General features: G+C 41.2%; 1 protein-coding gene across 3 annotated transcripts in view; it reads left to right on the top strand.

Annotated features, from left to right (window-relative positions):
* Positions 1–5017: 5017 nt before the first annotated feature.
* Positions 5018–26173, top strand: part of st6galnac3 (ST6 (alpha-N-acetyl-neuraminyl-2,3-beta-galactosyl-1,3)-N-acetylgalactosaminide alpha-2,6-sialyltransferase 3) — a 39418-nt gene continuing 18262 nt past the window's right edge. For 2 of the 3 annotated variants that reach the window (XM_017473249.3, XM_053681765.1), the window contains exons 1-3: positions 5018–5285; positions 18346–18537; positions 25322–25734. In XM_017473249.3, the coding sequence (XP_017328738.1) occupies positions 5268–5285; positions 18346–18537; positions 25322–25734 (623 nt within the window). In that variant the 5' untranslated portion in view covers positions 5018–5267. The remainder of the gene's footprint in view (positions 5286–18345; positions 18538–25321; positions 25735–26173) is intronic. The other variant, XM_017473250.3, reaches the window with a different exon arrangement.

Genomic DNA, 26173 nt, shown 5'->3' with positions numbered 1-26173 from the left:
GTGTACTCTATATTAGGCATCCATTATTTGAACCTGAATGCCTACACATTTAAAAGTGCATTAGTCAAGTTTTTTTTTTTTAATTTCGTACTTGTACAAATAACCTGGAACAATATGTAAAACATGATTAAAAAAAAGATTTAAGCCATGACTTTAGCACATGTTGCTACAAAATGAGACTATGAACGGGAGTAAGCGCAAGTCAAAGTCTTTATTTTCAAACGGAAGTCAATAAACATGAAACACGGTCTAGACTGGAAGAGATAATCGAGGTTTAAGCATGAAACTAGATTCGAGACATGAAACAAACACGGACACGAAAACACGACCGCTTAGCATACTCAAACGTATTCACCTATACATTCAGTTAATACTGCGCGAAGTGCACAGCAACACGAGGGCTTTAAATAACAAACATAATCACGCTTGAATACAGAAAGCTGGGACCAATAATGACACACCCTCAAACATCAACCAATACCTGAACAGGAAGATAACCAAAGCCAAAACAAAGGCACGTGTCCATAGGAAACAGTCCTCCTTCCGTAATCTCGTGCACGCGCGCTCTCCAGCTGTCCGTGCACGTCACAGCCGCAGTGCCATCTGCTGGCGAGAGCGTGACACGTGTATTAAGTAGCTGAGAAAATCCAGGTGGAAAATTGCCTTGCAGTCCAGAACCTTGTTTTTTTTTTTTGATGGACCTCTTGTCTGTCATTTTATAGACACTCCTCAATGCCCCTTCATTCTGCTCCATCTCAATCTGAAATCGGCACGCGTCCAGCACCACCAGATAATTCCCCTGTGAGCAAAAAAAAAAAATTACTCTGAAAAGAAATGCAGTAAAACCAGAAGAAACACTGGCCACACTTTTCATACATTATGAGTCAAACTCTATAAAGTGTTTATAGAGTTATAATGTGTTGTCATGACAGTTTTCTAATTAGCATGCTAACTCTAGTTCAACCAACGTAGGTTCTTGGGCGGAGCTTTTTGTACATTGGTGGGAATGGGGCAGGCTCAAGGAGCGGAATAATCATTAAAACCATATTTAACTCCAACCACCGTATTTGACCTTTAGAGACCTAATCAGTCCGTCCAGGATTTCTTTCAATTTTGCGATCTCAGAAATGAATGCAAAACCAAGCAAACTCCGCAATATTCAGAGGAACGTGCAATTTTTAAAAAATTACAGCAGGTTTTCTGCAGATTTCGGCCAAGACGTGTTGTGTGATGCAATCACAACGCGCGTTCAGCCAAAGCTGTCTCAGATTCACGTGTGTCGAACATGAGTACAACTAAAAGGTTACCAAGGAACATCACTGCGAAAGGCTGTGCAAAACAATTTCATGCGATCGCGATTTCGCTAGCAAAAATAACTGCAAAAAAAAAACCCCCGCAGGTCGCATCGCAAATTTTTTTTAAAAAGCTGCAACAAAATCGAGCATTTGTGGCCACACCAATCACAAAAAAAACAATACGAAATCCTGTACAGACGGCCTAATCTTGACAAAGTTTCATAATTCCGATCTAATGCACTTTTAAATATAACATTGGAGTTCACATAAATAAAAACAAAACTTTTTTTCATGCTAAAAAGTTCCCAAAAGTGTAAAAAAAAAAAGAAAGAAAAGGAAAGGAAAGAGGGACTACATTTCTTTAAGTGAACCTGCAGTGGCTTGGATGCCTTCCAAACATGGCTGTTTGGTCAGAATGGCATTGTTATCATCAGTCAGCACGGGTGGAGAATTACTGACTTCAAAAGGGTTCAATAGTCAAAATCCATCACTCTGAGCTCAATAATGCCTTGGAAAATGGCTCCAATCAGCACAAACCATTGTGTACCGTGAACTATGTGACCTCGGGCAATGCTTGATGGGCCAGAAATCAGCCGGTAAGATTCTCACTCCTTCTTACCACCATGTGTCCTGGAGAGCTTGTTATACGGTAGGTACACTCGATATTTTAACTTCTACCACAGCGTTGATGAATTCTGAATTCAGATCAGTCAGAAGGTCCTGATTAATTTTGTAATAACATAACCTAGGTCTAATAACACAGATCGGAAAACATTGTTATTTAAAAAGGAAAGTGTATACTCATTGATGTGGTGAAGATTTTTGTGAGCAGATGTTTACATTAATGGCATTTCACAGATGTTCTAAACCAGAGCGACGTACTACTAGGTCAGGGACTAAGACAGACGAGGCCCTGTTGGGTAGGTTAGGTATGGAGATAGTTATAAAACTAACACAAGACAATATTAAGTGCTTGGTAAAGACATAGGTCTTTAGTTGTTGTTTGAAGACAGCCAGGGGAAGTTAATTCCAACACCTAGGCACCAGAACAGGAAGAGGTTAATGCACGTCTTTCTTCCACCCTGAGGGATGGTGGGTCCAATCAAGTAGCTAGAGACTCTTTGGGAGCGTGGTGCAGAGTGGAGTGTGAGCATTGCTTTAAGATAGGCGGTTGATGGTCTGTTTTTGGCTTTGTACATCAGTGCTTAAAATCTGGGGTGAGCAGCTACAGGAAGAACGTAGAGGGAGAGCAGCAATGAGGTGGTTTGGGACAACTTGGGGAAGTTGAAAACAAATGCATTCTGGATCAGTTGCAGAGGTTGCCTTGCACATAGAGGCGGATCTGCGTGGAGGGACTTGCAGTAGGCAAGTCTCAAAAGGTCATGTGACTGAACAAGTAACTGTGTGGCCTCTGTGGAAAGAACGGCTGCATCCTTCTAATGTCATAGAGGAAATCTGCATGACTGAGTCAGTTTAGCAATGTGAGCTGAGAAGGACAGTTGGTGGTCCATGTTTATCCCAAGGTTGCATGCCTCGATCACAAATGATGACATCTCGTCCAGGGAGATCATGATCTCTCCAGCTACGTACGGCAGCGCAGTTTTTTTTAGCCAGATTTCATTTCAGCTGCCATCCATGATGAGATGCTGAGATCCAAGTAGACAGTTGACGTGCCTGAGAAAGGAAAGGAAGAGGAATGAAGAGGCGGCAGGTTAAGAAGTCAAGGAAAGATGATGTGCAGCAAGGATCGTGTGAGAGGCTTTCATCTTTCCAATGTAGAAAGAAGTCTTTGCAGCTGTCACATTGGATTAGGATTGGATAAGACAGAGTGGTATGAGAGGAGATCGGTATCGATTTGTGATTTCCTCCAGAGAGGAGGTCCACAAATGAGGAAAGTGTGGGTTGAATAATGTTGTAGAGTGGTAGAGATGAAAAGGATGCTGGTTGTTGAAGGGTTGATAAGGCGCTGGAAGCTACGGAGGAAGGAGTGGAGGTTGCTGCAAGTCGGGGAGGGGTATGAATAGTTGGTGTCAGGTTAGACAAGGACGGTGATGTTGAAGAACATCAAGTGATGATCTGAGATGTCAAGCAGGGTAACATTGATGTCTGTATCTGGGAAGGGCTGGGTGAAGAACATTTTTTCTTGTGTGAAGAATCTCAGTAAAAAGGAGTACAGAAGAAATGGACGTCGAGAGGACTGGAGCTTGTCTAGAGGGGGGGTTCCTTCAGTAGGGAAAATACTTAGGAGAATGAGGAGAATGTTCAGTTCTTCAAGAAAGTTTCCTAAGGGATGAGGTGGGCGATGGATGACAATCAGAAGAAGGCTGACTGGAGAGGTATAGTAAGCGCATGGAATTCAAAGGATAAGATGAGATGAGACAGAGGTTGCTTTCATAATTATGGAAGGAGTCTTTGTAACGGCCAGTAAGTTTTCTGCAGTCTGAAAGTCTTCAGCCCTTTTCTTGTTTCTGTTAAAAAAACAAACAATTTTTCTTATTAACTCCAGGAGATTAGAAAAACGAGAGGCTGGTGAGGGGGATGAATGTTTTCATAGACAAACCAAAATGTTTCGGAGGCGTTCCACAACATTAAATGCAACTATAAACCAATAAAAAGTATGTAATTCTTTAATAAATAACAAGTATAATTGTTGTTATAAAAGGAATAAAACACGTCAGGGTGCACTGTTATAGGGAAATAATCAGTGATGGGGTAGTGGAATGCGTCCAGATGTGAAGCTGAGTTACTCTTACCACCCTGATGTTGATTATTTTCCAAAACAGCATATAATTAATTATAATTGTTGTTATAATAACAATATTATTACATTACACTGGTTGTATATGTTTCTTCTTCTTCTTATTATTATTATTATTATTACTTGCCTATTTAATATTTTTTATGGACTACATTTTGTTTCATTATTGTTACTTCACACTTTAAAGCACTTTAAACTGCATTTTAAAAGTTTGAAAGGTATTATTGTTGCTGCTGTTATTATAATAAAAATGATTATTTGCCTATTCTCTTGGTTTGTTTGACTGCCCTTTGTTTCATTATTTCATTTTTTTTTTTAACTTCACACTATGAAGCACTTCGAGCTACATTTGATGTTTGAAAGGTGATCTATAAAGAAGGTTTATAACAACAATAACAACAATATAATGAAATGACGATGATGATGTTTGTTATTGTTGGTTATTTGCCTATTTAATATATTTTTAGACTACCATTTGTTTCATTATTTCTGTTTTTTACTTCACACTGTGAAGCACCTTGAGCTGCATTTGATGTTTGAAAGATAATATATATATATATAAAAAAAGATTTATAATAATAATAACAACAACAACAACAACAATAACAACAGCATAAACAACTGTTGGCAATTGTTGTTATTGTTCTTCTTCTAGTTGTTGTTGTTGTTGTTCTACTTCTTCTTCTTCAGTTTATTCATGTTGTTCCTTTTCTACTTCTTCTTCTAGTTGATCTTGCTGTTCCTCTTCTTGTTCTTGTTCTAGTTGATATTGTTCTTCTTATTATTATTCTAGTTGTTGTTATTGTGGTTGTTGTTGTTCTTCTTCTAGTTGTTATTGTTGTTGTTATTCTTCCGCTTATTATTATTATTATTATTATTATTATTATTATTATTATTATTATTATTTTGTGATTTTTATCACACCATCCATTCAGGACTCAGACATCTCCACGTGACGCGAGGGGCGGAGCCCGCGAGACCCACCGGCCAATAGGAGCAGACGTCAAGCCGAGGCTATTTAAAAAACAGAAATAAAAGAAGTAACGCGTGTTATATTTACTATTTTAAAAATGCGTGGCTTTCTCCTCAGTGTCGGCTTTTCATGTCGTAAACAGCGAGCAGCAGGAGGGCAAGAGGAGCCGTGTTTCACTCCGTAAAAACCCGCATACCGACACCGACACCGCGGGCTACATAACGGTACACTGCCGAGCAGAATGGCCTGGATCTGTAAGGTGAGGGTATAAATACACACACACACACACACACACACACACACACACTGCTGATTTATAAACATGTCTCCTGTAATGTAAACTGTACATTCACATATGCACGGCTTTGTGTTTAAAATGGACAATCTGCTTTCTGATTATTTGCTTGGAGCGAATACGACATACCCACAAGCCCTGTCGGGAAAAAAAATCATCATCATCATCTTCATCATCATCATCATGTACAACAGGGTTTAGAGGAAATAAACAAGCTTAGCTTTTTTCGTCTGGTTAAGATGAATACTGGCTTCCACAAGCGTTATAGCGTTATAGCACATCACTGTTATTCTTCTTAATCCTATTCTTCTTCCTCTTCTTTTTATCATTCAACTGATCAGCATCAAAACCCCTTGAAATACGACATGCTGTCATTTACTGTATTATAAACACACTGGACACAACAGTCCAGCCACATATGTGTCTATACTGATATTAAACACTCATTTCTGTGGAGAACCAGATAGAAAAACATTCACACTTCTCTACACAGTCGGTATTATTATTATTATTATTATTATTAGTTATTAGTAACACAAGGTCAACGTGCTACAATCTGTACGTCTACACGGACAACGATATTCCGATATTAACCCGCTTAAGGCGATAATCTGATTAAGAAGCTAGCATGTAAACAGCGATTATTGATGACCTTAATCTGACTAAAGTCATACTCAGAGTAAACACAAAGCGAATTAGGACGTGTGGAGTATTCCTATTTTCGTCGCATTATAGACATGTACACACCGTAATCACACTATTAACGTCATGTGGGAGTTTTCGCTGCGTTTTGTGACAGGACACGTACACGTACACACGCGGTAGTGGTCAACCGTTTGATGGCTAACGAGAGTGCGGATGCGTCCGAAACCGCGTACTTACCTGTTATATAGTAGGCGAAAGACAAGTATGTACGGCATTGGACGCGGCCCGTGGCTTCAAGTAGTCGTCTGTTTACACATATAGCATGACAAATAATTAACCGCACTCGAAGCTTTTGTAAAATTTAAAATGAAACACCCGAAACCGAATACGGTACCATAACGAAGACCAGAACTGTATGTTGATACGTGAAATTCTGGAGGGAACGTCGGACGGCATGGTGTGGGGCATGGCATAACGACGTGTGCCGTTAATCGATCTATGTTCTATAACATGTAAAACGGGAATATGAAAGGAATAATGTAAAAGCGACTCATGTAAACACCTTAATCAGAATATACGTCTTATTCAGAATAAGAATGATTCAATAATTCTTATTCAATAGTTACATTATTGCTGTCCATGTAAACATAGTCGATGAAAAGCATAACATTCACTGTTGCTTGATCTGTTGAGTGAAAGTGTGATTGCTTTCCTGTCTGGCACGGAATAAACTCAGGAAACCAATACAGGAAACCCCTCAGGAACCTGGGAACCTTTCCAGAGATTTGGCAACTTCACACTCGTTTACACTCAACACTGTAACGGTTCCTGAAACAGCCCGTTACCATGGTGGAAAAAATTGGAACAGAGGAACCTTTTCAGGACCCCAGGTTACTATTCAGTTTTTCCTTTGTTTTAAAGGAATTCTGTAATTTTAGGCTCTTTCCCACCAGAGGAACCTTTTCGGGAACATTACCGGGAATTGAGCAACTTTATTCTTATTTCTACTGGCGGAAGCTTTTTGGGAACTCGGAATCCTTTTCTGGGTTTTGTTAACTTTTCCACTGGAAGAAACCCTGTGTGCAATTCCTGGAAAAGTTCCTGGGTTCTGGTGAAGTTTGCTGTGGTAGAAACTCACTTAATAGAGAATTAAAACAGAACCTTACCAAGGGTGGATAGCTGACTGGTTGCCATGGGTACAGGGTACAGGCTAGAACGTACTGTATACTACTGTACCAAATAGTACAGCAACCTAGAATGCCACTTATACTGCTGTAGAGGAACCTAGGAACTTTTCCAGGTATTTGTTAGCTTTGTGCTCATTTCCACTGGCAAAACCTTTCTGGGAATCCAGGAACTTTCTCATGGATTCAGAAACTTTTTTCCACCAGCGGGGACCCTTTTAAGGACATATATACTTAAACCATTTCAGGATTTAGGGAACTTTAGGTTCATCCATGCTTGGCTTGCTATAAGTCATGTCTGAATGCATAATGTAAAATATCTCATTAAAAAAAAAAGTTACTGATACCTGTACTCTTTTGAGTTCCTTTTTTTTGCGCAGTTTGAGATACCGAACAACACGATCTGGTTTAATAAGGTGAACGTGATGATTTAGACACGCAGTTTGTTAAACTGGAGGCTATTCAGTTCAATGTTATTCGTATAACGCTGTTAACAATGGACATTGTCCCAAAGCAGCTTTACAGAAAGGCTAGAAGCTTCCATTACTCGGTAACAGGATATGTTTGAGGTAAGGCATTCATTGTCTGAATTTCCATTTTTTAACAAACGTTTGTAATGCTTTGGTGATGAAAATAATAACCAGAAAGTGTAATCGTGGAAGAATCTGGTGCAGGACAGAATAATAATTTAAAGAAAAATCCAGACAGATATTAGATCATTTGGACAGGGTGATGAAGAGCATCGTATTTTAAACATGCTCGTTCCTGCCTCTGTCCACATCTCCACACAGGTGTCTCAGGCTAAATTTAACCAGATTAATGAGGAAGACTATTTCTCTTCTCAGCAATAACAGTAATCTATAGAAGGGAGACTACAGTATAACTCCCGAGACCCCTCTGAGGAAGATCTCTAGAGAGACTCGTCCAGTGGAGAGAATATTTTCTGATTACGATGACTTAATTCTATGACATCAGATGTCGCCTAAGCCGTTGTTCTGTCCGTGCTGGAAAAGCGGTGTTTTAATCAGGATTAACTGATTCATGACCCAAGCAGCGTGGATGCAGACCGCAGACAGTCACTCATCATGGGCAGTGGTGGCTCAGTGGTTAAGATGTTGGATGACTGATCAGAAGGTCATGAGTTCCAATCCCACCACTGCCAAGCTGCTACCGCTGGGCCCTTGAGCAAGGCCCTTAACTGCTCAGTTGTATAAATGAGATAAATGTAAGTCGGTCTGGATAAGAGTGTCTGCCAAATGCCATAAATGTAAATCAACTTGCACCAAAGTACTGTTTATTGGCCTGAGCTGTTTTGTTAGAAAAGGCTCGAGTGTAGTGTTTGTGTTGTAGCCGTGTTCTCGGTTTACGGACACAGATATGCCTCTCAGAGTCCTACAGCAAACTTTGTAAAACTTCATAAAAAACAACATGATGACATTTCTGTGTCATTTTTATGGAAGGAGGCTCGAGTGTCAGCGATTTGTAACTCTCAACGCAATGCTGCTGCCGCCATGCTCCAATCGGGTTTCTTCTGACCGTAGCACTTTGTACAGCGGCTAAAAAGTTCAACTTTTTCAAAATTGGTCTCCGACATGCCGTCATGCAGACTCTTAACGGGATGTCACATGACTCGACACTCTTCCATGCATTTATGTTGAGATCAAGTGACACTTTTAAGTGCTAATTTGGGGGTTTTTATGCAATACTATGGGCTGTCGATTCATAACTTTTAATCCAAAGTCCATTTCGGTTCACAGTTCACAGCATTGCATATTCCTTCAAGGCACTGTATTTGTTTTTTGTTTTTTACAAGCGAACAAAATGCAGTATACTTTGTTTACCGTCTAGTGGGAGCTAACTTAATGGGAAAGGAGTGAGTGGTACAGTATGTGTTGCTCATACGTTAGAATAAATAAAATCTACTTAGCACAGGCTAAGCGCTTGTCCTACATGCTTTAGCTGCTATGTATTACATGGCTCTGTATCAAAGCTGGTCGATGCTCTTTTGATGATCGTTCAGCTTATTTGGCATAGTATTAGTCACTACATTTGTTCGAGTATGTATAATTTGATGAATGTTCCTTTCATTCCAAAAATGTCATAAGAAGTAAAAGAAAGGCCTCTTATCAAACGGCTGTGTATCGCTCCGTCCTGCTCGCTTGCTCCGGAGTTATTATTATTATTAGCGCAGATGGATGGCTGGTCTTTCCAAATAAACAACGCTGTTGGATGTGGACGCGTCCACTGTCAGCTTCCATGGTTATTTCAGGACAGGCTTATCGAGCTAACCGGCAATCAGCAGAGGACATATGCACATTAGCTACCGAACACTAAAATTTGTGTCCCTGGTTGTGTTAACAAGCTGTATAATCAGTATTCAGTGTTTATTATCATAGGGGTTTTTTTGTTTGTTTGTTTTTTTACTGTTAGTTCGCTTACAGAAATCAGGCTACTATAGCAGTTTTGGTAGTTTGCCCATTTGTCCATTTAACACTTCCGTCGCTTTCAGCCGAGCATCCAGTATGGGAATGTCTTTTCCCAGAATAATAACAACATGAATAATGATCATAAAAGGTCATGACATAGCAACAAAAGTAATACCAGCACATAAAAAGCACGGGGTAGTATGTGAACGTTTTCCGACTTGGACAGATGGCTGGGTTCAGAGCCAATGCAAAAGAAACCCCAGAAAGCTCATGCAGTGCCAGGCCAGGCGCACTTCCAGGTCACGACGAAGACTTAAAGCCAGGAGCGTACTTCGGCTATAGGTTTCAATTCTTACAGCACGATATTAACATGATGGGAGGTTAAAATGATTGTTGCTACTATTCTGCGAACGTCGTAAACATGACACAGGGTCATTATTTCAAGTGAAATACTGTTATAATAACATTTACTATAATAAAAGGTTAGAGAGTTATCGTGGTTACACTCTTAGAACGTTTACAAACCCTCATCACCAGACTGAGAAATGGATGAAATGCATGGGCTTCCAATTAAGCTCTGTGAGCGTCGCACCCCAAGATTTATTCCTTCTCCCGCTACTTTTTCCGCCGTCCCTACAAGTAAGCGTGTCTGACATGTAGATAACCATGCTGCTTTTTCAGAACGTTCCGGTCCTTTGCAATACCCGTTGGCATGGCCGTCGGAAACAGAAGAGGTCCTCAAATACATGTGATTTAATTAAGGTGAACTGTACAAGTTATTATTTTCCTGAGCAGTCACATCTCCCTATTCTTAAATCTGCGGTGCTAAACGTACGGTCGTTGAGAAATAAGTCTTTTGTAGGTTTTAAATTCTTCTGCGTCCCTAGAAGGAATAAGAAGAGCGGGGGCGTCGCCTGTCTATACCGCCATACTTTATGTTCCGAACAGATTTCTCTGGGGAAATTTGCAAACGTTCGAGTACCTTGTAGTGCATCTCAAGGGTGATCAATCTGTAATTTTATTAGTTATCTATCACCCTCCTAGACTTAATGAAGGTTTTCTTGAGGATTTCAGGGAACTGCTTTCTAGGACATGAACTGACTATGAATATATGTTAATTACCGGTGATTTCAACATCCATATTATGGATGTAATTTCTGATCCATCGACTGTCAGCTTCACAGGGTTACTAAACTCTTTTGTATCTGGCCCCACACACAAACACGTTACAGTTAAACTGATACAGCTGCGACCTTCATGGAGCTCATATCATCTCTCCTCGGTTCTCATCTTTCGCTCCCTTCCTTAGACACTCTAGTGGAGAGAAATGTATTAACTCTGTTGCCCCCTTAAAAAAAACAAAAAAAAAAACGTCTCTGGTATAATTAAAGCTGACCCTTGGAGAAACAGAACCTCTATTGTAAGACTAAAAAGAGACTGCAGAAGAGCGGAAAGGCAATGGAAGCACATGAAGCGTATGGTTCAGCAAGCTATCTACTGTATAAAAACAGCTTGAAAATACTTAAGAACGAAAGGAGGTCTGCTAGAAAATCTTACTGTTCAAGTTCAATCGACAGCCACAAAGACAACCCCGGATTCCTATTCTCCACCATAGCTAGGCCCCTAAACCCCTCACCTCAGACCTTTTCAAAACTGAAAAGTGTAATGAGCTTGCTGCATTCTTCAGTGGTAACATTACTAGGCATACTAAACATAGTCAGTACTTGTCCTGCTGGTAGGTTGTTAGATATTTTTTACTTTAATTATCTAGTCTAGGATAATTTAGTATAGAAAAGAGTCCAGTAACCTCGGTCAGGATTGAATCCTTTTAATGATAAAAGCTTTTGATCCCCCGTCCCTTCGATACAGCATATGACGTGACGAAAGCGAATTTCCTCATTTGAGTCGCATTTGAGAAAATAGTCGCAAAGTCATCCCTCAACGTGCAAAGAGCTAGTCCTGAAACTAGAAGTTGTCTGCCCAATAGGTGAAAGTCTAAAAAGCGAATATATATATATATGTATATATATATATATATATATATATATATATATATATATAGAGAGAGAGAGAGAGAGAGAGATAGAGAGAGAGAGAGAGAGAGAGAGAGTTGTTTTCCACTCTCTCAAATAAGGAAACTGCTAAAAGGACAGTTACAGACAGTTCAAACACTGGATACAGGAGTTAGAGAAGAACATAATAGAATAATAATAATAGAAAATGTTCCATCACACCTATCCTCTCTTTCTCAGTGGTCAGCTCTAACATGCATGCTCTGGTTATATCACTTATGGATTCTTCTAGCTGCTCCCTCGACCCATTACCCACTATTAACTACAGACCTATCTCTAATCTTCAATTTCTTGGCAAAATAGTTGAAAAAGTTGTCTCCATACAGTTCAGTAACTATCTCAACAATAGTAATTTTAAGGAGATGTTTCAGTCTGGCTTTCGGTCCAACCGTAGCACAGAATCCGCTCTTCTAAAAGTTTTATACGATCTGCAGCAAAATAAGGACTCAGGTAATCTGTCAGTTCTAGTTCTTTTAGATCTCAGTGCTTCCAAACTGGGTTGGCTTATCAGGCCTAGCCCTCGATTGGTTTAGATCCTACTAATATTATGTTGCACTGGGTACACACACCTCCAGACGTCATGAGGTATCTTGTGGTGTTCCCCAAGGCTCGATTTCGGGTCCTTTGTTATTTAACTTATATATACTGCCATTAGATGGTGTAATTAATCAATATAGCATCTCCTTCTATGCAACTCTATCTCTCACTAGTGGTTATATCACTTATGGATATTACCACTAGTGGTGAGAGATATCTCACTATCTCTCACCAGATGCCTACAAGTCGATTAGCACCCTTGTAAACTGTGTAGAGAGTGTAAACTTGTGGATGTCACAGAACTTTCACCAGCTAAATAAAGGTAAGACAGAGGTACTTTTTAAAGATGGGAAATGGTGCACAGAGAAAGTGAATTATGCCGTATTTAGACTCCTTCTCTCTCAAGGCGTTAAGAAGACTGCGTTAAGACTGTGTTAGGGATCGTGTTTTTAACAGTGAGCTCGGTTTAAAAAAAAACAACATATTAGCAGTGTTTGTAAAACAGCATATTATCGCCTTTGTAACATCTCTTAAGTAGATGATATTCTCTCCGCTCACAGATAGTGAGAAACTCATACATGCGTTGGTGACATCTTGACTTGATTACTGCGACAGTATTTTGATTGGCTTAGAAAAGAGCTCCATTGAACACTTACAAAGAGTTCAGAATGCAGATGTGAGAATGCTGATAGGTATTAGACTGAAGAATCATATCACCCTGCAGCTCTTGCCTGGTTTCTTATTGAAGCTAAGCAGGGTTGAGCTTGGACAGTACCTGGATGGGAGACCTCCTGGGGAAACTAAGGTTGCTGATGGAAGTGGTATTAATGAGGCCAGCAGGGGGTGCTCACCCTGTGGTCTGTGTAGGTTATAATGCCCCAGTATAGTGACAGGACACTATATTGTAAAAAAAACCCAGCAGCACTGTCTTCTGGATTAGGGGTTAAAAAGAGGTCCTGATTCCCTGTGGTCATTAAAAATCCCAGGACACTTCTTGTAAAAGAGTAGGGGTATAACCCTGGTGTTATGGTGAAAATCCATCATTGGCCCTTATATTTCATGGTCTCCTAATAATCTCCATCTCCGAACTGACTACATCACACTCCTGTAATAGCTGGGCATTCTGGCACAATATGGCTGCTGTCACAGATGCTATGGGTGAGGAGGACTCCCCCACAGTGTAAAAATAAATATAAAGAATCATATCACTCTGGCACTTAAATCAATTCACTGGCTACCTGTGTCTTACAGAATTGATTTTCAATTGTCTTCATGGTGGTGCTCCTGCACATCTTTGTAAGTATCTTAAAGCGTATTTGGGCTTTTCCTCAAACCAGTTCATTTTCCATACTCGGTTTGATTTGAATACTTTTATTTATTCTATTTTATTTGCTTAGCCTTTTATTTCTTTTTGCTTACTGTCTTGCATTTCATTCATTCCTTTTATTGCTCGTTTTTATTTGTTCTTACAACTCATTTTATTATCTCGTATCTACTGTATATATGTCTTCTGTAAAGCACTTTGTAAACATTGGTTTGAAAGGTGCTATATAAATAAAGCTTTACTTACTTAGGTACTTACAACCTTTAACCCAAAGTTCCTGTGCAGAACCCTGTCAGGAAGCTAAGAATCCTTAGTTACCTGTTATACCCTGAGAAGATATATTCCTTGAGAAGATATATCCGTTATACCTCTGACACTGGAGACTCCTTCCATAAAAGTCATCATATCAACTATTTATATGTTTTCATTTTTTAACCGTTTATTTGGAGAGTCCGCTGTACAGGTCCCTGTAAATGAGCTGTTAATATAGAAACTGTGACATATTATAAACCTGCTGCTGTTCTGTCAGAAAATTTATCCACACCTTCTGACCAATCAGAATGGAGAATTCATTCGTTATAGGAAGAAACGACGAACCAATAATAAAAATGTGTTTTTTTTTAACCACACCTCATATAGAGTGCAATACATGCTCTTTAGGGGAAAAGGCTCGTTCTGGTTTTTTATTTCAGCTGAGGTGGAACAGCGAGAGCTGATTAAAAAGCGCCAGTCATCACCAGAAGAGTCTGCTGGACTCATAATGCTCTCCTCCTCCATGAGATATAGAGAAGATGCCAGAGTGGAGCCATCTGATGGTCATGTCTGGTACAGCAGGGAGGAATTTTACAGCCACTTACACACAGTGACGCATAATTCAGAACATCAGCACTGAATGCTTCCACGTATTTATTTGGCAGCCATTTTGATGAAGTGATTCGATTCAGAGTCGAATCACTTGCTCACTGCAATCGAACCGTGCTAGAGTTAACATTTAGGTTTCGAGCGCATCGCAATAAACCTGCAAATGGATTAATGGAATTGATGAAACAGTAATGAGCAACAATGAACAATAATCATCTCCATCATGAGCCATTCTCAGAAACAAAACAGGATAATTTTGGATAAAAGTTCGCCAGCTTTGCGTACCCTGAATCTTACTTATCTCATGCTCGTGGCACATTTGACACATTTCCAGGTTCTCTGAGCACATTTTAAAGCTCCACAGCAGATTTCGACCCTCATTTTCAGGCCACGGCAGGAGCTCTGACTTGCTGGCTGAAGCTGTACATTAGTGGGTGACTGATGTGGTTGTTTTGAGAGCAGATGGGAAACGGACTCGTATTTATTAACCGTAAATACATATTTAACTTTATGAGATTGATTAATTCAAAGAGTATGATTCACAGCTCATCATGGGGGTCCATCAGAAATTTATTTGGAGCTCAACCAACATCTAACAGACAATGGAAACTTCCCAGGTTGCATTGCAATCAGACTTAAAGACAAAACATCTTTTTTATATGTTACGCCTTTTACACTAGAAGAAACGAAAGCTCATTGGTGGACAAATGGTGGATAAAGTCATGATCTAACCTACAGGTTGAAAAAGCCCGTGTGTTTTGCCAGTCTGACGTTAATACGGCTAATTCACCAAACTTGGTGTTGCTAGCGTTTGTGTGTGTGTGTTTTTTCTGAAAACTGTTGAACTTTTCAGAAAAGTATGGAAGTAGAAGATTGTAAGCTGGAGGGCAAGTGAGAAAAACAAACAAAATGGCGTTTTTGTTAGTGAGCAAATATGAGGAGATTTCCGACGGTGGATATTCCGACGTTGCCGTGTAACAAAAAAATTAAAACGTGGCTCTTCTTGGAACTTTCTTGGGTCACGTTGCGTATTTAATGCACTGTAGTTTTCTGTAGGAAAAAAAAATGCAATGTGTGCTAGCAGCCTTGGCTGTCCTTATCACAGCATCGGAAGCTTCCACGTCTTTACAAGCTGACGCTCAGTGTTATTCAGTGCCAGTTCAGATGGTGTTGACTTGCGAGAGGCGACATTATTACTTCTTGAGCTTTTACATTATTCCTCCATCTTGTCTCTTCGCAAAGCTAACAAGCACGTCCTGGCAGAAATGATGAGGTGCCGCAGTGTGAGAGGTGAACAGGAGAAAGCGGAGTGCACGGTAAACATTCCCTCGACTCTCGTGATTATCCGGAATTGGATTTTTAACGGCTCGTTCGAGCGTGAGTGCAGGGAGCGCGCACTTTTTTGCATTTCTAATGTCATTTTCACGCCGGAGAGCTCTCGGTTAGCGCTTCCCCACAAGATGCCCGTTATCTTACAGCCGTGCAAGCAGCTTCCGAATGAACTCTGGGAATTGTTACGTGAACGCGACTCAAAAATTCAATTCATTTCGAATCTCGAAGCGTTTAAAGGAGCGTCAAGTGCTCCCCCTGATTTTGTGGAGATTTGGAAACAGAGCTTGAGAAAATCGGAATGAAAAACAAGAACTATAAAAAAAACATAAACTGCATCAGATCCTGAGTTCATCCTCGGACACGTTTCTCACGAGTTACAACAGCGTATTTTGGCCACAGGCTTCAGAATTCTGAAAGTGAATCTTGTAAAAAAAAGTTTATAGTAGTCCTGAGGAGTGCAGTTTCTGCTCATAGCTTTAATTACGATTTTATCCATACCCAGTTTATACGAATTATTATACACTAGCTGGACTGGAATTATTGAAAATGCAGTCGTGGTACAGCGGTAACATTTTTCTTCACCTCATCTGAAAAACTTGCAGTTACGGTTCGGGGGAGGGGTCAATTTAGCGCTTGTAGTTACGGTTTGGGGAAGGGTTCGAGTTAGCGCTTGCAGTTACGGTTCGGGGGAGGGGTCGAGTTAATGTTTGAAGTTACGGTACGGGGGAGGGGTCGAGTTAGCGCTTGTAGCATTTTCCAAAAACTTTATTTTGTACAAAATCCTTGCAAATGAATGAAAAGTTACAACCGGTCATCATTAACATGCTTAGCGCTCACACCGTTAAATCATTCTCGGACGTTCGCATTTCTAGAAATTTTGCTTGCTTTGATATAATGGCAGTGCTTTAGCCGTGGCACGGCGGGACCGTTGCCTTTTCCTTTCTCTCTTTCTCAGTAATCCCTCTCTCACTGAAAAGACGGTAATGGGTGAAATTGTGCAGAACGTAGGGCCTCTGCAGCGATTATCCTGACTGATAGCGGGATGATATGTCGCCTGTCTGTGAAAGCTCATTGACTCCGTCTCGCCCAGATTTGACACGCCATTTTGCCGTGATCTGTGTCTTCAGATTGAAATCGACGCCGGAGAATTTTTGTCTTTTTCCCCCCTTTCTTCTTCCCCTCGTCTCACCGTGTCAAGGGTAGCGAAGCCTTTCCAACTTTGTATGCATAACAAATCAAATTGGATTCATTCATCAGTTCTCTCATCTAGCTATCTAACTGCAAATCGCCTAGCGTATGTAAAATAGTGCACCACCAGCTGTTACTTTATCGGGTAGATTAACCTGTATTTAGTATTTGGGACGTAGCCTGGGTCTCGATTATGCTGTGTGTTCATTTCGGTCATGGGCCAATCACAGTGAGGTATAGAAGTCTTTCTGAAAGATTTTGAATGCTGCGTAAAAATAGGAAGTTTTTGCCATAGCTGAGCTAACATTTTCTCTGTGTTGCTTCAACTCGTATCCAATGTCTTTTATACACTTTTCTGGCGACAAGCTTCAGGATCTTGAAGTAATGTGGTTAGCATTTGCTCATGTTCATCGCTACTTGTAATTTAATCAGAAATCAGGTCTCAAATGATCAAACAAAGTTCAAGATAAACTTACTGTAAGGATGTAAGATTGGTATGAGTCGGGTGAGGGGCGGGGCTTGCGCTTGTAGCTTTACTTATGATTCTGTTCATACTTCTTCCGAATGTTCTTCAAAACGGTTCTTCACTCTATTATTGTGTATAAATCAAGAGCGCTACAGAGAACACTTGTAAAAAAAAAAACAAAAAAAAGAGGCTCTATTACATACGCACAAACAATGTTAGACAGTTGTATACCCAAATATCAGAACATGTACTATATAAGGTGATGTTCAATTGCTCTTTCTTTCTTTTTTTTTTTTAAATGTCTTGACCTACATGCACGAGAGCCACTGTGCATCTTTGCTGCACAAAAGATGACTGAAGTTTTTCCCCCGGAAGGGACTCCAAACGACTGTACTGATGTAACACGGTGCAAAATATTTGCACGCGAGCCCTAAATGGCCGTATATTTGCGTGTCAGCTCGGCCTTTGATGTGTCCCAGAGAAGTGAGACGTTTGATGTGGGAGATCTGAGACACACAGACAGCCTGAGACAAGTTCCGAGACGATTTCAAAGCGCTTCGAACCTCTGAGAACTTTTGCATAGCGTTCTGGTGGTTAAAGGAGCCCCGGCCAATCAGATACAGGGTCAAGGATGCCGCGTTAACGTGTACAGAACTGACTGTGCCATTATCGACGCCATTATTCCTTCTTGGTTGTGAAGTGAAGTTTGTTAGCTGGTGCCGAGGGATCGATGTAAGCTCAGGAGCAGAAGTTACCCAGAATGCATTGTGACCCGATGTCATTTTCATTGAAAAAAATGTATTCCTCTTATGACAGTTCCTCAAGGTTCCTCGACGGTTCTTTCTTTCAATGGTTAATCTCAACTGTTCAAATAGAGGTGCATTGGTCTATTAAAAAAAACACGATGGGGTGCACAAACTTTTGCATTCCTCCCATTTCTCTGCCACCACTATTACCTGTATTTGACCTGATCTTATTCTCTGCTGCAGAAGAAGTGGGTGATAGCGAGCAGCCTGGTGTTGGCCGTGTCCCTGTTCTTGTTGTTGGTGAATTACTCGGAGAAGCCGTACTTCCGGCTACAGCCGATGCTGGGACAGAGTTTCGGCCCCCGATGGATGTCATCATGGCAACACAAAGCGGCACGACCACATCCGGGCTATGTCAGTGTGCCCAAGAAGGAGGTGAGAACCTTACAATGCTGCAAAATCTTGCCATTTCTTTCACAGCATTTATAATATGTTGATGGACTGTTACACAAAAAAACATGCTAGCTAGTCAAGATTCAAGATTCTAACCAACCCGTATATGGACTCAAATACCCGTCAAACATTTCAGAGTAGCTTGTAGCAGGTTTTCTGAAATATCCTGTCAGGTTAGCTTATATGTAGTCTCAGCCTCAAAAACTCACAGCCCACAAGTCACAAAGCACCTGATAGCTTTTGTACACTTTTCTGGCCACAAGCTTCAGGATCTTGCCACGAACAATCAGATTCTGCGTCCGTCTAAACTTCAAAGTTCAGACTTTTCTTCTTCCGAGTTAAGTCGAATGACTTAAGAATGAATGACTGGCTCACATATACACGCTTCCACGAGCCGGTTTCCAAACTTCTTAACAACTTGACACAAAACACACTGGCAAGTAAATGAGATATCTTGGCCAAGTTGTGTCTTTTTTGTGAAACTAGGTGGGTCTTGACCAGAATTTTGAGCGAAGATGAGCGGTGATGATTGTACACGTTTATAAATATAGCTTAAATTCTAGTTCATTTGAATTTAGCTATACATTTAGCTCATATGAATATGACTAAAATTTCCTGTCAGAAATCATGTTAGCTAGCAAAAGACCGTGCTATAATCAAATGCCAGTAACTTCCTTCTTTGTACTTGAAGACTACCATATATGGACTCAAAGACACCTATATTTCATTAAAATACACGCCCTAATCAGAGCTGCTCTCAAAGACGCATGCACTCAAGGACATCTGGCGGAGAATGTAATTTGTAGACAGGTCTTATTGTCTACGTTGTTTGTACTTAAGAATAATTCCATCCCAGTTTTTTTTTGTTTTGTTTTGTCTTGTCCTCACTTGACGATAGATTACTTTTTGCAATGAAATCCCATTCAGACTCGTCCAGACAGGATTACGAGCCCCTTTCTCGTGACACCACAGCAATAATATTGTGTTTTAGTCGTCTCTATAGCTCAGGTTTTGGGTTTTTTTTTTCTTTCCCCGAGAAAGGTCTGCTGCTCATATTCATAACAACATGCCCGGTTGTTTTCCTCGTCTGGCCCTCTAGCCATTAAATTATTCACATAAAAACATTAACAATAACGGCTCAGCACCCTCGTCGCCGCAATGGAGAGCCGCCAAGGTCACCGGGGAGATTATCTGAGACGGATTTGTGATTCATAGCAGCATCAGGGAGCAACGGTAATGCCCTTTAACTGCACTCCAGGGGATTAGCACTAGAGTTAGCATGCTTATTGTTCCCCCAGGACCAAATAGAGCAGTCAATAATCTTTCTTTTTTTTTAAAAAAACCCTTTTACTTTCTTTTTGTCTCAAAACTTTAAGAAATGTAAAATAAATAAATAAATCAAATTGTTGTACACCAACTTTAGGCTGTAAAGAAGTCTGATTATACTACAAAGTGACAGACAGGAGCTGCAACCTATCAGAAGAAAGAGATGAAAAGCTAGCCGGAGATATCCAGATGATTTGTCCTCGTTTTTGTGCATTACTTTCTGAATCATCGTCTTTTATCGTTTATGGGTCTCTCGTCGTTCAAACCCGGTCTTGTAGGACTGAAAATAACTCCGACGGGAGCATCGCCAAGATGGCTGCTGAGTGGACAGACTTTACTAGAAGGATATTAATAATACTGCAGAAATGGCAGCATTTCATTAATTACATCCTCAGAGTTGGCACAAGAACACATATTGAACTATACACTACTAAACACTACATCAGTACAGTGCCCTCCACTAATATTGGCACCCTTGGTAAATATCAGCAAAGGAGGCTGTGAAAAAGATCAAAAAGTTCAACAATAGACCATTTTTCGCAGCGTTGTTTGCTCATATTTACCAAGGATGCCAACATTAGTGGAGGGCCCCGTACATCATTGGTGCCGTGACTATTTACGTATACTACTTACAGTAGTAGTGTGCATTGAGTGGTTTGGCACGCAGCCACCGAATTCTCTCTCAGCCCTGAATAAATTATAATAATCATGCGATTGTACTCGGATAACAAGGTGAAACAAAAATGCAAATCCAAAACGGGATTGTAGTGGCTGTGCCGTTCTCCCACCTCTTATTAAACGGATGGAGAGATGAAGGTGTTGGCCACAGAGTACCAAAGAGCACCAGACAGTGAAAAAAAACCCCAACAACATCAGTTCGATCTTAAATTATTTCGCTTCGAGCGATCCGGACTTCTGGAATAAGCAGTAAGACTTCCGGTGTCTTCCGGTCATTACTTCCTCACACCCGTGATCATGATGTTTGGACATCGATCGGCTTTGAAGCCTCCACCGTGCCAGTGGCGTTTATGGAAATTGAGTCTCGAAGGCACAGGTGTACATGGAGAACATAATCAGCATTACAATGATAAACCCTAAGCGCAAACCTCTTTTTGTTAGATGTCTGGAAAAATTTTTTTATTTTCGTCTCAAAGCATCAATGCGTACACACCGACATAAGACACGATGCGCTACAACACCAATCCCTATGTCCCTTCGTTACGGCTTGTTCTTTCCTGCTTTTAGACTGGTTTTTTTTAGAAGAGATATATTTACGCTACACGCTCATTTTGACAGTACGGGTAAAAGAAAACGTTTTTGTCACATTGACATACACATTAACATAATGTTAGTAGCTAGCTAACATTTAATAAATTGGCTAATGATTCTTCGGTTAAAACCGTGGGTTTGTATTCAGAGGTACTTTTGGACACCTTTAAGGTAGTGTAAGCTCTACAGCCTGCCTAGGATAAAGCATAATAAAAATGTTTTAACAACAGCAAAAAAAAAAAAAAAAAAAAATTAAAAACCCTGTCAGAGTGAAGGCTGAGTCTCCAGGCTGTCTGTGTGTCTCGTCTCGGGCTTCAGCTGTGTTCTGGAGCGGTCAGGTGCATCAGCTTGTGAACTCATCGGGGAGACAGAAAAACAGTGGAGTTTTGCGCGCCACTTTTTAGGAGCGTCTCAGGAGCTCTCCACATCGATCCAGCCTCGAGCGGAGTGGCTTTGATCGGCTGAGATCGGTGCCAGAGCCGAAGCCGACGGGGCTTATTACCTTTTCCATTACAGAGCAGCTCCTGCGCTTTTGTTTAGCGGCAGAACGCTGTGGATCGATGGTAGGGGTGAGGATCGAATTGGCGATGATGATATTACATGATATCATGACTATGCCTGCCTTTGCGGCACACATTTTGGGCTTATATTAGGGAAGAACGCTGGAATTTTACTTGAGACGTGAACGGAATCTGTTTTCTTTTTTCATAGATGCTGAAATATATATATATATATATATATATACACATATATAAACTGGTTCTGGTACTGACCAGTCAAAGCGACTCATAACTATATACCTATCAATGGTTAATGACCAGAAAGTTGCAAGCTCCTTAGACCTAATCATCTAGAATTGGATTCTGTCTTCAACTTGGTGAAGCGTAGGCAAAATGAATAAACATTAATATTGGCCAGACTGTAGTCTATTTTAAGTCTTTGGCTTCGCTGCTTTCTAAAAGGTCTTATTAATATCGCGAAGACAGCATTAACTTATTACTTTATGTTCTTGGTGCAGAATTACATTTTAAAAAAAGAAGCCTTGTACTCTTTAACAGCAGTGGATTTTTCTTCTAATAGTCAGCACAATTATGATTATGGTGCTGAACTGTGTCTCACATTCATTAAGGCATTAGTCATTAGTATAGCGGTTTACTGCAGCATGGAAAATGAAAGATCGTGTACTGTTGTGTCATGTACTGTCCTCGTCAATGTGCACCGGACACAAATGAACAAATGCTTACCAGTTGGTGTTTAAGCAACGGATTTAAGCAGTGTGATGAATCGAAAGCTTGACTGCAGCTTCATAAGGCAGAAATGAATGATAATCCACCTGGAAGGACGGTCCAGTCTGTAGCCTCAGATTCCTGTTCTTGGCTGACAGGACGAGTGGAAGCCTAGTGGACTTTTGCTGCAATAGAACTTCCACCTCAAGGTTCATTGTGATGCGAGATGCTTTTCTGCTCACCACGGATGTAGACAGTGGTTATATGAGTTGCCGTAGCCTTCCAGTTAGCTTGAACCAGCCTCGCCACAAGGTGTTTCCTTTCTGTAGATTTGCTGTTCACTGGATGTATTTTTTTTTTTTGGGGGGGGGGGGGGGGGGGTTCATTCTTCACACAATTCTATATAAACTGTACAGATGTGAACGAAAATACCAGCAGATCAGCAGAATTGTTCTTTACCCAAGAGTAAAGAACAGTGGTGGGGCAATGGAGGCTTGGCGGTGGCTTGGCGGTTAAGCTGGAAGGTCGGGGTTTCAAGCTGCCACTGTTGGGCCCTTGAACAAGGCCCTTAACCCTCTCTGCTCCAGGGGTGCTATATCATGGCTGACCCTGCACTCTGACCCCAACTTCCTGACATGCTGGGGTATGCAAAGAAAAGAATTTCACTGTGCATATGTGTATATGATCAATAAAGACTCATTCATTCATTCATTCACGATTATTGGATATGTTTTCCATTATTTACCATGAAATTCTTAACCCTCGGGAAACTGTCCTGTTTTTTCACACATAGGTTTAATGTTCAATGAAATGACCCCTATTTCGAATCAGTGTTGTTGTTGTTGTTGTTTTTTTTTAGATGACCTTTATTTTTTTATGCAAAAGGTGAGTACAGTATTGTCCCATCAAGCAATGAAAACGTTACTTCGTGTTCACGTCCTAGTTTTGATTATTGTTAACTTCTTTTCAGTTTCTTTTACGAAGTCTTGCCAGCTTTTTTTGCAAGCGCTGAGGCTTTGTTGTATTTATATCGGTTTATTCTTTGCATTACCCTTTGGCCACGGTTTAACAGCCGACGATTGTGTTTTGACCTTTCGCCTACCTTATTGTTCTCGGATTTCGGAAAACGTTTTCATTGCTTGATGGGGCAATACTGTACTCACCTTTTGCATAAAAAAATAAAGGTCATCTAAAAAAACAACAACAACAACAACACTGATTCGAAATAGGGGTCATTTCATTGAACATTAAACGTATGTGTGAAAAAACAGGACAGTTTCCTGAGGGTTAAGAATTTCATGGTAAATAATGGAAAACATATCCAATAATCGTGGTAGTGGATGGTTCTATGCTTGCTGTTTTATATTAATATTAATAATGCTCCTAGTGCTCTAAAGTCCTTGAGGGTGATTTTGCATTACGGCCCTCTCCTGCCATCCAATTAAATCATTTTTTCTGCATCCTAATATATGCCTTTATAATATACTACATCAGGGCTTTACCATCAATCAGGGAAATGTTTTAGCGTCAGGTCAGATGCGAGTGAGTAGAGTCTCGGCGATGATGTAGACGATGTAGCTTTTGGCAGGGCCGGCCCGATCGATCGTGTGCAGCGAGTTGTGAAGATTGGACTTGGGCTGCGAGACGCCGCGCGTTAATGCAGGCACCGGAGCGCGTTCACAGACTGTCTGCCTCCACTAAGAGGCTTAGAAAATACGATAGGGTTATGTGAGAGACCCTGGAAAAAGCAGGCTCCGCTCTGCAGAAAATTGTTCACCCCCCTTCCTTTTCACCTCGGACGTTTCCGAAAGTCTCGTTGTTCTTACACTTAACGCTTGACCAGCTGAAAAAAAGAAGAAGAAGAAGAAAAAAAAGAAAGGCTGATGAGCTGCTATAGCATAACTTGCCTCATGGACACTGGACAGTATTAAACGTAACTATAAATGGTAATTGTTGGCAAATTGCTGTGGTCGTGCGCTTAAAATATGGAAAATAATCCACCGGGGTGGGTGGGAAGAGTAACTCCGATTTACGCCAATCCACATCACACCTCGATGCACTTTTTTTTTACAACACAAATAATACAAGTTTTCCTAAGAGTGTACTGTACAGTGCGTCCCACTGATCCAGCATCATACAGTAGGAGAAACATGAAAAAATGGCAAAAAAGAACCACAAAACCTGGTACGTTCTCTTTGACTTTGATTTCCCTCAAGTAGAATCGTTCGGATTCGTTCTTACTTGTTCGGATATATTAATGGAGAAAACGAGGCGTTTATTACAATACATGCAGAAATGAAAAACTAAAACAAAAGCAGCGGTTCACATCTGATATTAAGAGTATACGTTTTTAAAATGTTAGTATCAGAGTCAGTCCCTAACTGAAATGTGACGTTCTGAGCATGGCACTGTACGCCTCCGTCACTGTCAGTCAGAGCCTCTTTCGACCACATTCAGAAGAGCATCAAGCAAGAACAAGCCCTAGTTTAAAGGGAGAGACCCGTCCAACAGCAATCAGCACTTATCCTCTACTCCAGCTGCCTAAACGGAGAGAGCAGAGTGATGGATATGCCGCTCAGACTCGGGTGATGGCTGGCGGCGGATCAGTTGGCGCAGCCGAGTGTTTTGCTGGCAGTGGCGGCGTTCTGTTCTGCTCTCGCACCGCCAACGATTAGCTTCACTGTCTACTTGGACAAGTGCACTTTCACACGGAGAGTTTCTTCAACCTGGGGTGAACCTACTGTGTATTTAATCAGCATTCACTCAAAATACACTCACTGGGTTATAGCAGTGTACACTCCCCAGTCCTGGTGCACTCATGGTGAGTCTCATACATAATGGTCACAAGAATCTTGAAGGTTGCAAAGTGATTGGCTCTCTAAACTACAGTCACTCTTTTTTATCTCTCCCTCTCTCTCTCTCTCTCTCTCTCTCTCTGTGTGTAGCCGCTGAAGCTGAGCTGTAACGTGTGCAGCGTGGTGTCGAGCTCGGGTCAGGTGCTGGGTCGCGGTGCGGGCGCCGAGATCGATCGCGCCAGCTGCGTTTGGCGGATGAACAACGCTCCGACGCAAAGGTACGAGAAGGACGTGGGTAACCGCACAAACCTGCGCATGGTCTCACACACCAGTGTGCCGCTCCTGCTGCACAAACCGCAGCATTTCTTCGGCCCGGCGTCCAATGGCACCGTGTATGTGGTGTGGGGGCCGCGGCGCAACATGAGTCCGGACGGAAGTGGTGTCATCTACAACATGCTGCGGCACGTCGCCGCCGACTTCCCCAACGCTCGCATCTACGTCACCACTGACGAGCGCATGGACTACTGCGATGACGTGTTCAAGAATGAGACGGGCCGTGACAGGTGAGAGAGAAAGAGACAGCAATAGAAAGCGAGAGAGAGAAAGAGACAGCAATAGAAAGCGAGAGAGAAAGACAGAGCAAAAGACAGAGATAGAGAGATAGAGAGTCAGTGAAAAACAAAGAGAGAGCGAGAGAGAGAGAGAGACCAAAAACAGAGGTGAGGTAGAGAGACACACAGAGCGAGACAGAGAGAGAGAAGAGAGCAAAAAAACAGGAGAGATAGAGAGACACAGAGAGAGAGAGAGAGAGCGAGACAAAGGAAGACACAGAGAGATAGAGACCAAAAAACAGGAGAGATATCGAGCGACACACAGAGACAGAAAAGACAGAGAGAGAGAGATGGAGAGATAGAGATGCACACAGATAGAGACAGAAAAGAGAGAGATAGAGAGACAGAGAGATAGAACCCAAGAAACAGAGGCGAGATAGAGAGATAGAGA

This window comes from Ictalurus punctatus, chromosome 7, assembly GCF_001660625.3.
Source record: "Ictalurus punctatus breed USDA103 chromosome 7, Coco_2.0, whole genome shotgun sequence".
Classification (NCBI taxonomy): Eukaryota; Metazoa; Chordata; class Actinopteri; order Siluriformes; family Ictaluridae; genus Ictalurus; species Ictalurus punctatus.
The sequence above is the reverse complement of the archived record's forward strand: the minus strand, read 5'-3'. Positions and strand labels throughout refer to the sequence as shown.